Below are 14,988 nucleotides of genomic sequence, written 5' to 3' on the forward strand. Positions count from 1 at the left end.
GAACCACTGCTGTAGATAATGTAGTTATGCACTCTTCTGCACTCACATTTGGATGCAGCTAGGCTAATGGCAGCTGACTAAGCTTGGGAAGGTACTGCAGCTAGGGTAGCAAAAGAAACCCCCAACATTACCACAATGGATTATCTCCACTAGGCAAAGCAATGGGAACAATGCTTCAGTGGCATTAGCCCCATGATCTAATGAAGCACCAGAGAATTTGAAGCATCTGATGGACCTGCCCCATCTGCAGCAAAAGCTCCTGGGAGCTAATCATTGCATGTCCCCCCCTCCTCAGAGCTCTCTTCAATTCTCTGCATCTCCCTAGAGAGATATTTTTACACCAGCCATCCAGACCCTGTGCTTGTTAAATGTAGTAAATGCAATGTGCCAATGGACATGAACCTTTGAAAAAAATTAGTCTTGTAAAAAAAGAACAGGCAATTTTTTTTTTAATTTTTTTTTTTTTTTTGCATTTGGGGCAAAAAGGGTATCTTTCTTAAGAGTGCTTTTCTGTTTGTATGCAATCCAAATGCAGGGGGGGAAAAAAAAAAGGGGTCACCCTGGGTTGTAGGATTAACAGCACAATAATGCCATACACAATTCTCTCCTCTCTTTGCAGTAACCATTTCCTTTATTGTGATCATTGTGTAAAACAGGCCAAGATAATAAAAACGTAACACGATAGCAATAACAGAGAGACCCAAAGATACAGAGCAAAGAGAAAGGGCAAAACAGCAAAATAGGTACATGGCATTGAAAAGGTGGGCAATGAGGTGGAAGGGACAACTATTTCACTAAATGTAAGAAAAAGCTTTTCATCCTTAAGGTGAGGAATGCAATGACCCAACATCAATGTCTGTTAATTTTTTTTAATTTTTTTTATTATTATTATTTTTTTTTTGTTAAGGGTGGGAGGATGGGTCAGGGCTGGTCATGGGAGGCCGAAGCCCTGGAAACAGCAGTAGAAGCAGGTCATTTGGAGAAAGGTGCGAATCTACATCTGACCCTTTGACAGCTAAGACTTGCTATAACCTTTCAGAAGCTTGCAGTGATACAGTGGGCGAGAAAAAGGAGAGAAATGCTAGAGCCATGTGGTCTTCCTCATGTGAGTTTTATTTAGCTTCACCCGAATTCATGATATCGAGGCCTGGTTGTCACAGTAGCTGCATGGCCTAGCTGCTCCTGGAAGCTGTAATGGATCTTAATAGGTTTCGGTCCCCTTTAGATGCACCCCTGGCCACATTTGCATTGGGAAGTTTGTTACCTAGCAAGTGGGTGCAGACCTTAATCAGCACACAAATTTGCTGCTGTCAAGCCTACCACCTTGTACATGGGGGGCTCCATTGTGGACAATGAGGGTAAAAGAGCCTTGCAGTCAAGTCCAGCCAACCTCCACAGCACAGACACTTTCTGTAGTAAGAGCTTCCATCTTATAAAAGAAGAGAGACTTTAAAAGATTCCCTGGGCCAAGTGCTCAGCTGAAATAAGTTAGCATGGCTGGGGTTACAGCCCACTGCAGACATGCATCTACCTGCTTCAACTTTCAAGCAGCCAACCTCCACATAACAGCTACAACCTCTGCTGCTGTAACTCCAGCAATGTAACCCATACCAGCTTGTTTTCATATACAGTGCATCTACCAGCCCTCTTTCTGACATCCCTTCAGCCACCTACATAACTGCTGCACTGGCACCCTACACTCTTTGTTACAGCCTTGTCTTTCTGCCTCAAGCACACACTGGAGAGCTCTTCTTGCCTGCAAAATTTCTATTGCCTTGTTGCCAATTCCTCTTCCATAGGCTATTAGTGCATTGCACTTTGCTCACTTCTGCTTTCCTTTTCCCTCTAGGCTATGCTTTTGCTTCAGGTCCTTCCACCAGCTCTCAGTCACTTTCTTCTGCTCCTAACATCCTCACCTACACCAGAGATTTGTACCCAATTCCACTGTTTCTATTGGTGTAGCTACATCAGCACGAAGGCTTGGAGCAGACAAACAGCTCCAAGCCATTGCTCACACCAAGAGTTCTTCCCTGGTTTCTAGTCAATATAAGCAGCAGTACTCACTGCTTTGCCAGGCTCATTTAGAAGATTGCAGTTATGCTACCAACTGGTTACCAAGGATTCCATTGTGCCCATCCCACTGCCCATTGATGGAAAATGTTAGCCAGCCCTTGCCCACATCCACACTTCAGCTGCTAAAAATCCACCTTGCCTTGCTCCAGTTGCTGCTTCCAGAGCTGGGTGGCTTCCAAGCTGAGTTCACACTTTTTCTGTTCACACACAGGCACCTACCACTGAGATCATGTACACCTTTATTGCTGCAAATGGTGGGTAGCACATGCATAGATGCATAGGCTGAGCTCTCTCTTTCTTGCTGGGCTGAGAAGGGGGAGGATCTTCATTTCCTTCCACTCCCTGGGGATCAGGGCAAGGAATGCTCCTCCACCAGCTGACTTAGTACCACCACATATAGGCCCTGACCACAGTGAGACCTCCCTACTCACAGCAGGAACCTGTCTCCATGATGGGGACCCCGCTTATCTTACCACTGGCAGGTATATTGAAGGCAGGGATGGGCCATGCAGCAGCACATCTGGTCAAAGGGGTGAAGTTCAGGGAACAGCAGCATAACAATCTAGGGGGCTGCCTTTCATCCCCACCTCTGCCATCTGCTCCCTACAGGACAGTAGGTTGGTCTCACAGAGAAAGATTGCATTAATTAGTCTAAAGTTGACCCCTAAAGGGCTTTTCAGAGATGCTGCCCCTACAACCACCATTGATGCTCAGAGAAATGACAGGCACATCATTTTCTGAAGTCAAGGTACAATCTCCAATGACTCTATGCCTACAAGTTCAAACCATTGTGCTTGAAATGCTTTAGGCCTCTCTATGCAATTAATAAAGAACACATATGCCTACATGGCTGTGAGAGAAAGCTGCTCTGGCTGCTCTTCACTTCTCCAAGAGATTCATTTAGGTTATTCCTCCTTCCCTCTCTCCTGCCAGAAAGCCCAACCCCACTAGCCCTAAAGACATAGGAGATTCATGCAAAGGAAAGTTTCCTATGTCAAGTTTTGTCCCCTCAAAGATCATGGGGACAGGAAGAAAATTATAGCTTGAAGAAAATGTAACAGGTGAGAAGAAATCCTTTTCCCTGACACCAAACTCTCTCTTCTCCAACCTGTCATACGAACAGAAGTAGAGGACCTATGGAGAACCCTCCACCCCTCTCCCCAGGATCAGAGATACTGATTTACTTAGTAAAGCACCACAAATTCAAGTAGCTGCTGCTTGCTAGTTCTAGAGAACAGTACTGTTCCTGAGAAGGCTTCCAGAAAGGCAGCCAAGAGTCACTCAGATCAACTGAAGCTGGGATATCTGGTCTTTATCCAGTCTAAAAGCACATGCAAGTGCTAATGAAGTCAGTATGGCTCAGTTCCTCCAAGCGTGGGGCGGGGTGGTCCACCTTTGAGGATCCTTGTTCTATATACCTAAAGTCCTCTTATGCTGGAGGCAATGTCTAACCATCTTTCAGATGGAATCTGTTCCTGGTTTCTCTGCACTTCATCTCCACCAGCACTAGACCCTTTCAGACATAAGGAACAAAAATTGTGGCAAAACTATCATAGACTCCAGTTGACCTGGGGTTTTTCCTAGAAATGTTAATCCATTTCTTAAGAAACATAGGTCAGCAGTAAACCTCACTTGGAGTCTTTGTTTGTTAGGCAGTGCCACTCCCAGTTTGTCACTCAAGCCACATCTGTTCAAGGCTGGACTTTAGACAGATACAAGTATTTCAGCCACCTAGGGCAAGCAGGAACTTTTACTGGGCTATTAGTCACAGAATTATGCAAAGTTAGAACATTGGTAACAGCAATTTTAAAATAGCTTTCTCCTTCTCCGTTTCAGGAAGTGCTTGATACTTGGCAGATCTGTGCCTTAGACTAGATAATTCCAGACTGCAACAATTTATATTGATAGCACATTAAAGGCTACCTAATTAATATGTAACAATCTATTACCAGGTTTAACCAGAATATGTAGTCATTGCACACAAGCATTTACTGCTGAACCTTTCTTCACTTGCTGCTTTCTTCAACTTAACAATAAACCCTACCATCACTTACCAACTTGTAACCACCTACACAATATGAATAAACGAAGAGCAATTCAGTTCAGTATTAATCTTACTCCAATTCTCCTAGCTCAAGGAGTCTGCAGGTCCTGTGGGTGAATATTTCAAGTTAAATGGCCAGAAAGATCTGAGCAGTAACAACTAAGACTATTCCAGGCTGCTGGGTAGACACAGAAGTTTTACTAGCAGTGATGTTTTGGTGTTATACCCTTAGCGAGAAGGCAGACTTTCTACTTTTCTGGTAGATGCCAAGGAGCTATAGCAGACTACACTGCCAACTCTGCAAGGTGGTGGTGTTTTTTTGTACCTATTCCAGCTGTTCCCATATCCAAAAAAAAAATGCTGTGCTTACCTACTAGGAGATGTGTGGACTGGCTAGCCTAACCTGAGGAGCAAACTATATCTCAGCAAGTCCCCCACAGAAGGGCATCTGGAAGGAATTAAGAGAGCTGAAAGGTTGCGTCACACTTTGGCTACCTCTAAGCCCCCAGCAGCAGTAGTATTTTAGCATTAGCAGGACCCAAGGGCATGTTAACGAGCAAGCTTCCGTTCTACTCCATCAAACTAGTGCCAGTAACACCATTTCACTTCTAGCATGCACAAAGCAGCTCTGACAAGGCCTGTCAGACACACCTTGCATCCACACTGATCACACACAGGGAGTTACTGAGGTTTAAAAAGAACTCATGCTTATGAGGCCCATTCCTTGTCGGGAAATAGAGGCGTACAATGGGTTAGACTGCAAGAACCCAGGCTATGCTCCAACCAGTACCTCATCCCCCTGCTAAGCCTAGGGTAGCTGCCTACTGGAGGGAAAAGGCTATGAAGGAAAGGGAGCAGCAGCCAACACTAACTGAACAGCTGCACCACAGCCAACAAACTTGTTATGCAAGAGCGAGGCCCAAGAGAAGCACCATCCACTTCAAGAGATGCATATGTGCATACCATTGTCTTTGCTGACACACTGCATCTTTCGACTCTTCCACATCACTGGCAGGAGGCACAGGAAGGAACTGCTTAAGCTTGTTGGGTATGAAGGTCTTTGGCTTGTTCTGCCTTGTAGTGCAGAATCTGCTGTACGCTTTTCAGGAACTGTCACCCTGGAAGCTGGAGAGGGGGTCAGGCATTAACTAAAGAAAGGTAAACTCCCCCTTTTGAGACAGGCAGGGCTTGGCACAGCACAGAGTGCAACAGTGCATCAGAAGCTAGTTTTTCCATCATGAAATCAGAACAAGTCCATGCAAGACTAGTTAAAACTGCCTTTTATACACAATTTACACTTGGAAGCTTCACAGCATTTATATTGGGTCAGATGTGTTCTGTTGCTGGTGGAAAGCAGCTTCAAGTCAAATTTCAAAGCAGATGGAAATACATTTCTATGCATTTCCACAGCTTTTTAGAAGCTCAACTTTGAAGAGTAGTCTGGGTTAAGCCATTTTGATCAGACTAGTTTGTTTTTTTACCTAGTTAAACTAAATCAGACTAGTTCCAATCCAGGTTTTGTTAATACAAGGGAACAGAGAACAAGTGTAACTCACTGCAGGCTTTTAGAACAAATGCTTGCAGTAGCTGTGCTATAAATAAATAGAAGAGCCTGAAACAAGACTCAAATCAAGAAGCCTCAAAAACCCCACCTTTGGAGTATCTGTTAAAGAGCAACACTGTTTGCACTCATGTGAGCAGAGGTGTTAAGTCACTTCATTAATTAGAGAATGTACCAGAAGGGAGCCTTTAAACATGAGTAGAAGACAGTAGGTTTACAAAGAGACTGAGGACTATTTCTCTAAGCAAGCATGCCTATTTATACTTTAATTTAGCTGAAGGATTAGCTATTTACTAGTATAGCACTGGAACTGTTTAGCAATTGTAAGTCAGCTATTTATGGTATTAATACCTATCTTCATGCTTACACAGATGTATTCACATCACTGTATGACTTAAAAAGGTGCCTTAATCTTGTGTTAAAAAACAACAGATGAGAAGAATTTCATAACCTGGCTGGCTGGCAGCCACAAAAAAAAGAAGTCAGGAAGAGCCATTAATTTGCTCCAACTTGAAAGAGAGAGAAACCAGACTTCCCCGTCCCTTGAGGTGCTGAACCAGAAGCTTTAGAGGCTGTTATTAACCTGCCTGATTATGTCTATCAATTGGTCAGCCAATGCAAGTATTAATACACAGAGATGATCCTTAGACTTGATTTATTTAGGGTCATTTGTACATATATGAACTACAGCTCAAGAGTCTACTTTATTCTACAAGACAGATTCCCTACAGTTAGTGAAACCCTGGCCTAGGATGTTTGCTTTACATTTGGGATATATGAAATGTGGAATGCTTGTAGAGTTGTGGCACTGTTTGGTATCTACACAGGAAAGCCTTCAAAACCTATGACTAGGGAACCTCCTAGCTTCTCAGCAATACAAGCTCGGTTGAGATCCTCTGGTCCATTTGCTTGGCATTCATGCTTTATGCCTAAAAAGAGAGGCAAAAAAATTCAGTGATGCAACAGTTGTTCTATATGTCATAATCTATCAGAAACATGTACAGTTGGAGAGCTAAAGGAGGCACCCTAGTCATTTCAAGCACATAGCAGTCCTGCCCTGAATTTAAGAGGTCTGCAATTCTGAGCCAGGGTGCCATCCTGCTCTTTCCAGGAGATGCTGTGTTGGTTGGATGGGAAGTTGCTATGGCAAGAGAGGATACCTTGCTGCAGCCTGGCCTGATGGGAGGGGCCACCATGAAGCTACTCCCATCAGTCCCAGCTCTCGAGCAAGCCAGTGACACCACTACTGGGCAGGATACAGGAAGTGCCACCTCTACCCCTGCACTTTCCACCAAGTGAAACACAGCCCCTGGACTTTATTCACCAAGACAAAAGCAGGGGAGACAGGTCTCCCTTGAACTGGGAAAGCAGCACTCCCTATATCCAGCCCCAGAGGGTGTGACTGAATTAAGAACAGCAAAGGGAGGTTCCTTGAGTCTAAACAAGGTTAAGAACCATTGCCATAGATGCTCAAGTCCTACTGAATTTACCGTCTTTTTGGCATTCATGCACAGATCCGTGGTGCAGCTGTGCAACTCTGGAATGTGCAATTCACCAGGGTGCATGCTAGTTTTGCTCTTCCCAGTTTTAGTCTCCTTTGCGAACAAGACTAGCAGTTTTACATTAGTACCGTAGCTTTTTGGTACAGGGTTCTGATGCAATATATGAAGGGCCACCTACTACTGACAGGCGATCTAGAAAGCAAGGTTCAGGTATGGGTAAGTCAACAGGGAAACAGACCATGTCCAGCAGAACTGGAAGAAGGAAATTAGCATGACTTGCTAGTGCAAGGGGCAACAGCCATGCTGGAGACAGCAGGTGGATGATAGCATCCTTGTCTCTTGCTTTGGAGGGCAGCTCTCAGTCTAATAGCCTTCCTTGCTGTGGCTATTTAGCACTACTGAATTCAGCTCCCAACATTCTCTTGCTGCAGAGATGTGCCCAAGTTCAAACCAGTAAGATCCAAATCAATTTTAGGTTGAAGGTGCAAATACCGTTTTGAGTAAGAGTTGATGTATAACCTTCTGACTACATCAAGTCCTTGAGAAGTGAGACATGTAATATACATCCAGCTGCTTCTGCTATACTCCCTGTCCACTAATGCTCCTTTAAAGGCTATATTCAGCCAAGCTAATGTAGGAGCATCACTTGCTATGTCAACACAAGTGCTCTTGAAATGTGTAGTATTTGGTTTGGAAGGCTTTGTACTTCAGTAAGCAGAGCTGTGATACCGTGCCATTCAGAGACAGCTACCAGTAAGGTCCAGATTAATAGTAAAAATCTAAACCTTGTTTCCAAGTTACGCTACTGTGGAAGCATTGCTGTGCCTGGTGCCGTAATGGTTTCAGAGTTTGAGCAATCTGTTTTAATGCCAAGACTTCAACACCAGGGGCCATTTCACTGCACATGCACAATTTTAACTGCAGTCTCTCTCTTATCAGGAACATTAACCATATTACAGGTAATGTCACTTGAAGTACTCATCCATTATTGGTACCTACAAGGCCATTAGCAATTGCACTGCAAAAGAAATCTAGTTCAGGTCAGGCAGTGTTAGCTATGTTACATACCTTGGAATTTCTTTTTGATAGCATCCTTGGAGCTTGCATAGATCATCTTACTTTTCAGAGGAGCTAGTTCTGGTGCCCTGGGTTGGACAGACCAAAAGGAAAGTAGTTACAACCTTTGATATCCTGCACACAAGCTCAAGAGAACCGATAAGCAGTGGTCTGGTGGAAAATGAACACCTAGAAATCTTTTGCATGTACGTTTATGATAATGGGATCAGCCACCTTATCACAAAGCTCAGCAACAGGCTGATAAATTTATAATATGCTGCCAGCTAATTTTGCACCACAGAGAACACTGTATATGCTAAACTAAAAGGCTAAATTACATAAACCACATTTGCAGCTTACCACAAGAAAAACATCAACTCTTCTTTTTTGGATTCCTTTGTTTCAAAGCTTGCATCATACAAGGCATAACGGCAATCCTTTTCAGGCAGCATTTGCACGAAGTGCTTGAAAGGATCAGTAACCGTGACACCAATATCTCCCACTAGGATCTCTTTGCCTTCTTCCACAACAATGCACTTTTTGTCTGAGCTGAGGCAGAAGATAACAGCCTTCTTCCTTTTCTTGATTTCCTCAGGAGTGGAGCATTTCCGAACTTTCATATCATAGAAAATACGGCACACTTCATCAGCCACTTGTACTCCTGATGCCTGTTGAGAGAACCATAAAGAACTTCAGGTCCACCATTTTGATCGTTCACTTCAATCTAGGGAGCTACTGTACAGCTTGGTATGCAAGAGCCACTTAAGACCAGAAGACAAGCCATTCTTGACATAATACAAAAGGAGCAACTGTTCTGTCAAGATCTGAAATAATCAGTCAGTAGTTGCAGAAGGAGAGGATGGTTTAACTTGAAAATGCCCAACTACAGTTAGCTTTGAGATCCGTTACTGAAACTGAGTTTCTGTGGAAAAAAAGGAAGACCCTTCTTGCACTGAAGTATCTTTCAAATGAACTTTGGGTCTTGGAAAGACAAATTATAGGCATATTTTGGCCTCATAAGCAGCTTTGGTTCGCACTATTTGCTACAGACAGTTTATGTAGTGAATGCCTAGGTACAACATTTAGGCTTCAGCTCTGAACAGCTACAAGATAACTTGTGTAAGTAACTCAGGAGCTTCATGCTTTTATTAAGAACCAGTCAGACAAGAAACCAACCAACTTGCAATCTTACATTACCTTGATGCAGTCTGATGAGCTTTTTGCTCTTGATTAAAATAATCCAATGAGGGAATTTTGATCATCTCATGGAATGCTCCCTCCTCTCCTAAACACCAAGAGGTTCTTTATACAGGAGTAGATGGAAACCCAGAACTAACATTAAAAGAAACTCAACTGGGAATAAATGCCAGCAAGGGAAGTTAAGAAAGACTGAACTCTCCCCCAAGTCCACTGATCCTTCAGAACTGAAGAACAGCTGGGCCTTCTTCCCATGCATCTCCAACAGCTTTGAATGCCATCATCAGGTTTGTACACTGAGATATACTTCCATGTGTGGGGACCACACTGGCAGTTCAGATATTGCCAAGAGGATAACACTGAAGTTAGAGCAGGCAAGAGAAAGGGCATGGGGAAACTAATACAGACCTGAGGTTGCAGCATTTTATATAGTTCACATGTGGCAAGCTTGAGACAAGAATGTAGCAATCCTCTCTCCATCCCTTCCTTGGTCAACTCAAACATCACAATTCATGTAATGCTGCCCTTAAATTTGGCAGTTCATGCCTTGCGTTAGAACTCAGGCACTCCCGTTCTTTCCTGGCTACAATATAGAAGCACACCCGTGCCATGAAACAACCGGATGCAGCTAGTGTTGGGGGAGGATCTTTGCAAGTAAACTTGGTTCTTATAATAAGATTTTGGACTGGTAACAGTGGCAATTTTGCTTTTGACAGTTTATGGGCTGCAGCCATTTAGTCTGCAGTTTATCTGTTGCAGCGGAGACCAGCAATATTAGAAGACAAGAGAGTTTTACTGCAGAATAAGGATCAGGTGCAATGCTCAAAGCTCCTTCTAATGATCTGGTTCCCTTTTGGCGCCCAGACATACTACTGTAGCAGAAAACTAGAAGCTGAAAATCCTTACAGTATGAAGAAAAGCATCAATTCTGAATTTAAGTTAACCTCTTAAAACAAAGACTGGAGTAACAGAAACTAAGACGACACTACACGTGGCTTCATACTGAATGCAATTAGGGTGCTTGTTGAAAGGCACTGAGACTCATTGGCTGCAATCTTTCCAGGAAATCTGCAACAGAGCTTCCAAATGTTTAAGACAGCAAGATGCTAGGTTCTGGAATTTGTGGTTGCTTATGAAGGATACCAGGATTCAACATTTCCTCATGTTATGGAAGCAACAACTAATGCCACATGATCCTCCACTGCCAATCCTTTACCTTTACTCCAAACTAAATCAGTCATTTTCAACCTGTGGTTCATGGACCTGGGGCAGGGGAGGAGGGTGGTGGTGGTGTCTGCAGACCATCTCTAAGGGGTCATCAAAAGATGAACATAATCAAAAGTATGTGAATACCCACACACAATTCAAAGGGGTGCACACCTCCATTCAAAATTTCCAAAGGGGTCTGTACTTCCATTCAATTTTTTTTAGGGGTCCGCAAATGAAAAAAAAGTTGAAAACCATTACCCTAAAACAATTCATAGCCATGTCATCATAGTTATCAGTTTGGAAAAAAGGTTAATAACTTAGCAAAAAGCTGTAACAGTTTTAATATGAACTATGCAGCCAAAAGCATATTCCTGCATTATTGCACAGAGCCAGAAATGTGCCTGCCATTTGGGAGACGAGTTGCTTCCTTATAAAGAAATCCAGTGCTGCTGGAAAGTCATTTGAGATTCCAAAAATGTTAGGAGCATTCAGTCTGGAAACTCAGAAATTCACTCTTAAATGTGGAACTGCTAATTGAGACTGACCAGAGGTATGACAGTGTGCTGGAAGCAGAGGTGGTCATATGAGATGGTGCTCCACAGCAAATGTTTCAAAGTGGCCAATGATGCTAAGTCTTTGATTATGGTGCACCAACCACTTGAAGACTCCTTGCGCAGTCTGATACTAGCAGTGATCTCATCACCCTAGAGCTATAATGATACAGCATTTTGTTTGCCCTGGTTAAGATGACTCGTTAAGACAACCAAGCCATATTTGGCAATCTTAAGTTGCCTGATAACCACGCACAAGTTTGACTTCCACTTGTACAAGCAAGTGGCTATAATGTCAGGGAATAATGGAAGGAGAGTTGTAACAGCTTAGGATGACTGGAAAAAGTTTTAATTAATAACTCCCCCCACCCCCACCTGGCTAGCTAGTTAACTGAAGTATGATGCTGTAATTTTGTCTATAGCAGCAGATGGCCGCATCAGGAGCTCTGGAGAAGCAGCAGCACTACAATGAGAAATGCGCATCTCAACAGTTAACTAAATGCACATTTTAACCACAGCAAGGAATGAATAACAAACTTTAGCAAATTAGAAGGGGGTATGAATAACTAAAATTGTAGTAAATTACTGCAGAGCAGGTGCCACACAGTAATTGCTTGTGCCCCTACTTTTACTCTACAGAGGTAATTCTTGGCCAGAGTAACGCAGAACCTTTGTGTGGCACCTCATGACACATTTGATAGGATATCAAGGCACCCCATGATAATACTGCTAAGTATACAAATATTATTCACAAGGCAAACCCAGAGATTTCAAATTGGAATCCACAGGTCAAAATCACTGACTTGTTGCAGTCTTTGAATCACTTGCAACAAAAGTCTATTTTTTTGGTACAGTAGTCAAAAAAAATCCAGGAGCTGGCAGTTCCCAAGGGGGTCCGACGTCTAAAAAAAAAAAATTAAAAGAGTTCATAATCACTGCCCTACAGTGCCAGGGAGCTAAACTGGAGTAGCATAGCCATTGCTTCCTTATCTCAGGTTAAGGGCAGGCACATGGACAGCTACCTCAGAGCAACTGACATACAGCACATCCTTCCCACCTTTTAACCTCACTATTATTTGTTCATACTTTAAGTCTCTAGTTTCCTGGGCAATGAAAAGAACAACTCAAAATCCACATCCAGTTTAAAAGAAAAACCCAAGACACTAGGGCTGCGTATCTGACAGGTCAAATAAAGTTTGGTCAATTCACCAGGCAAAGATTGGTCAAAAGTTGTAAAAAACTGCCAACAGATCTAAATAATATACAGAAAAAGCACAAATTTCCATTAAGTGCACCAAAAGAATGTAAAAAAAAACCTATGTTAAGGAAACTATAAAAGAAGTATTTTTTCCTAAAATTGCTACAAATCTTTGAACAACAGGTCCAAAAAAAAAAAAATTGTCAATTGACCAGTTAATTGCACATCTGACCTGTTAATCAACTGGCTTGCCAACCCTAAAAAAATCCACTAGTTACCAAACAAATAGTCTCATTTCCATTTAACACAACTTCCCTGCTTCAGCAAAACATGGCATTTGCACCTATGCTGTACATCTCTACTTGTTCAATTCTTACGCTGCACAGCCCATAAAGAGATAGTGGAACATTTTTGATTCTAGCCCATCTTTATCATTTAAAGCAATGAACTTCTAGACTGCAAGTACAGCTACTCAATGGAATGCAAGACTGCTACTTGAGGGATGCAAGACCACTATCTGAACATGCTTATATTCAGCAGGTAAGGGTCTGTTTCATAGGCTCCATTTCAATGATTCCCAGTAAAGGACAGCCTGGCCATGTGGTTCTGATCTGCTTCTACAACTGCCCATGTTCTTCAGTACCAGGGCACTTAGAGGCCTGTCTAAGCATGTGAAAATGCAAGGTAGTAGCGTTACAAGTGGGAAGCAAGGAAAGCCAAGCCAAGTGGAAGCTCCAACAGCTCATCAGGAAGAGAAACATGGCAAGGTGGTAGAAGCAGAAGGAAACATCAGGAGTAGGAAGAATTCTCTTAAGGTTATTAAGCTCTGTATGAGCTAGGTGTTTCTTTGTGATGCTTTTCATGAAACAGCTACAGTTGCTGGAGGCATGTTATGCAACTGTCAGTGGAAAAAGGCAGCATCTCTCATGGACTGCTCTGCTAGCAAGCTGTATGTTGTAGAAAACAGCAATACCAGTCCATGTACACTGCTGCAGGTATGAGGGAAACCAAATGTAAACTGGTTGACAATACTACACCCACACCACTGCAGTGACATAGCCACTTTTATATTCCCTATATTACAAGCATTATGTACTTCTCCCACATCTGCAAACCAAAGCTGGTACCCAGAGCCATGCAGATCCCAAAGTGTAAGAGAAAACAATGCCCTATCTTGATAATTGCAGGTAGCAGACAGGCAATATGGCATGACTGTAGACCTTCTCCAAGTATCATAAGCAAGTACCCCAAGTTGAGCATGAGTCCAACTTAAAAGAGTTTTTCCTCTTTGCATGAATAGTTCTGAAAGGCTGCAAAAATCTACACATCCCTGCATGGAAGTGAGAGTTTGGAAAGCAAATTCACAGGATACATGCAACACCTGCAAGAGCATTTTACAGCAAGTTTGAATTCCAGTGCAACTTTGACACAATGAAATTAGCCCAATCTTTGGTTAGCAAGAACTTCAGTATTTTGAATTGTTAAATATTTTGGTACAAGAATAAGCTTTGTCTTTGTTCCACTGGCCACAGCAGAAGAGCCAAGAAAGGCTTTAAATTACTAAGTTGGAGTTTGAGTACCAGGCTAGATTTAGAGAGTTGAGACTGTTCCAAGTAGTGATAGCAAGGTTAATGTTTAGGTCCACTCCCTCTAAAGACAGCATGGTTTGAAAAGGACAGCTCTCCAGTAACAGCATTACGTTTACATATAGTAAAATAGCTTAATTAGACATTCAAGTTCTCAAGAACTGGGTCCTAAAATTGCATTCATTTGGGAAATAACTGCATACATAAACTCCAAACAGCATAGACTATCCATCTCTAGTCAAATGAGTGGAAACATTTGGTTCTTGGAAGTCAGCTCTTACATAAATTCAGTTGCACGTACAGCCCAAGACTACATTCCTCAAGCAGCCTGGGCTTAATTTAGAAGGCACACAGAGGCCTCAGAACTTTGTATGCTCAGGATTGCTAGTCAGATTAATCAGAACGCACTTACTTCTCAACATCTGAAGCAAAAGCAACTGAGATGGACCTTAAGTCATCCTCCACTCACTCTAATAGGATGCTCATTTATACCACAGGAAGTTGCTATGTCATACTTCTATCTGACCCATGATCCCTCATCTAGTATGGTAAATCTTGTTAACAACTGTTAAGTTTTTGTTACTCAGCACATGCCTGTGTCATCTAGGAGAGTCTGGGCCTCTATGCCACCAAAAGCTGCTCTGCCTCACCTCTGGATGTCCTTACAGCTAACCAAACCAGTTAGACACACAGAGGGGTCATCCATGCTGGGATAAACTGATTTGGAAGATAACTTGGTCTGAAGCCAGGTTGTCTCTATAAAGGTGAAAGAACTTATTTAAATTAAGTATTTCTGACATATATTGTCATGCAATGCACATTTGCTGCCAACTATACTATTAACTGGCAACAAATACTTCAATTTTGTATATAGTATACTTAGATCACCAAGTACCAGTCCAGAGCTCTATCCTATTGACCCCTCTACTCCTTCCCTTACAAATGCATTGTTGAGTCAGACAGCTGGCCCTTTGGCAGACTGGGGCAGGGCTTTTTTTTTTTTTTTTTTTT

At 42.6% G+C, this 14,988-nt stretch overlaps 1 protein-coding gene across 1 annotated transcript; it reads right to left on the minus strand.

Annotated features, from left to right (window-relative positions):
• Positions 1–6,318: 6,318 nt before the first annotated feature.
• DSTN (destrin, actin depolymerizing factor) lies at positions 6,319–8,906 on the minus strand. Its single transcript, XM_019516154.1, has 3 exons — positions 8,597–8,906; positions 8,249–8,325; positions 6,319–6,607 (listed from the first exon to the last, which is right to left on the minus strand). The coding sequence occupies exons 1-3, from the start codon at positions 8,854–8,856 to the stop codon at positions 6,498–6,500; spliced, it is 447 nt and encodes a 148-aa protein (XP_019371699.1). The 5' UTR covers positions 8,857–8,906; the 3' UTR covers positions 6,319–6,497.
• Between the last annotated feature and the right edge of the window lie 6,082 nt (positions 8,907–14,988).

Source organism: Gavialis gangeticus, unplaced genomic scaffold (assembly GCF_001723915.1).
Source record: "Gavialis gangeticus isolate Ggan-Ray unplaced genomic scaffold, GavGan_comp1, whole genome shotgun sequence".
Classification (NCBI taxonomy): Eukaryota; Metazoa; Chordata; order Crocodylia; family Gavialidae; genus Gavialis; species Gavialis gangeticus.

Bases quoted from the DNA above. Each gene is read 5' to 3' on its own strand.
- DSTN (XM_019516154.1), bottom strand. From the start codon at position 8,856: ATGAAAGTTCGGAAATGCTCCACTCCTGAGGAAATCAAGAAAAGGAAG. The intron at 8,326-8,596 runs GTAAGCTGCAAA...TGTCCAACCCAG, and splicing joins GAGTTGATGTTTTTCTTGTG to GGCACCAGAACTAGCTCCTC. The intron at 6,608-8,248 runs GTATGTAACATA...CTCTCTTTTTAG, and splicing joins TATCAAAAAGAAATTCCAAG to GCATAAAGCATGAATGCCAA.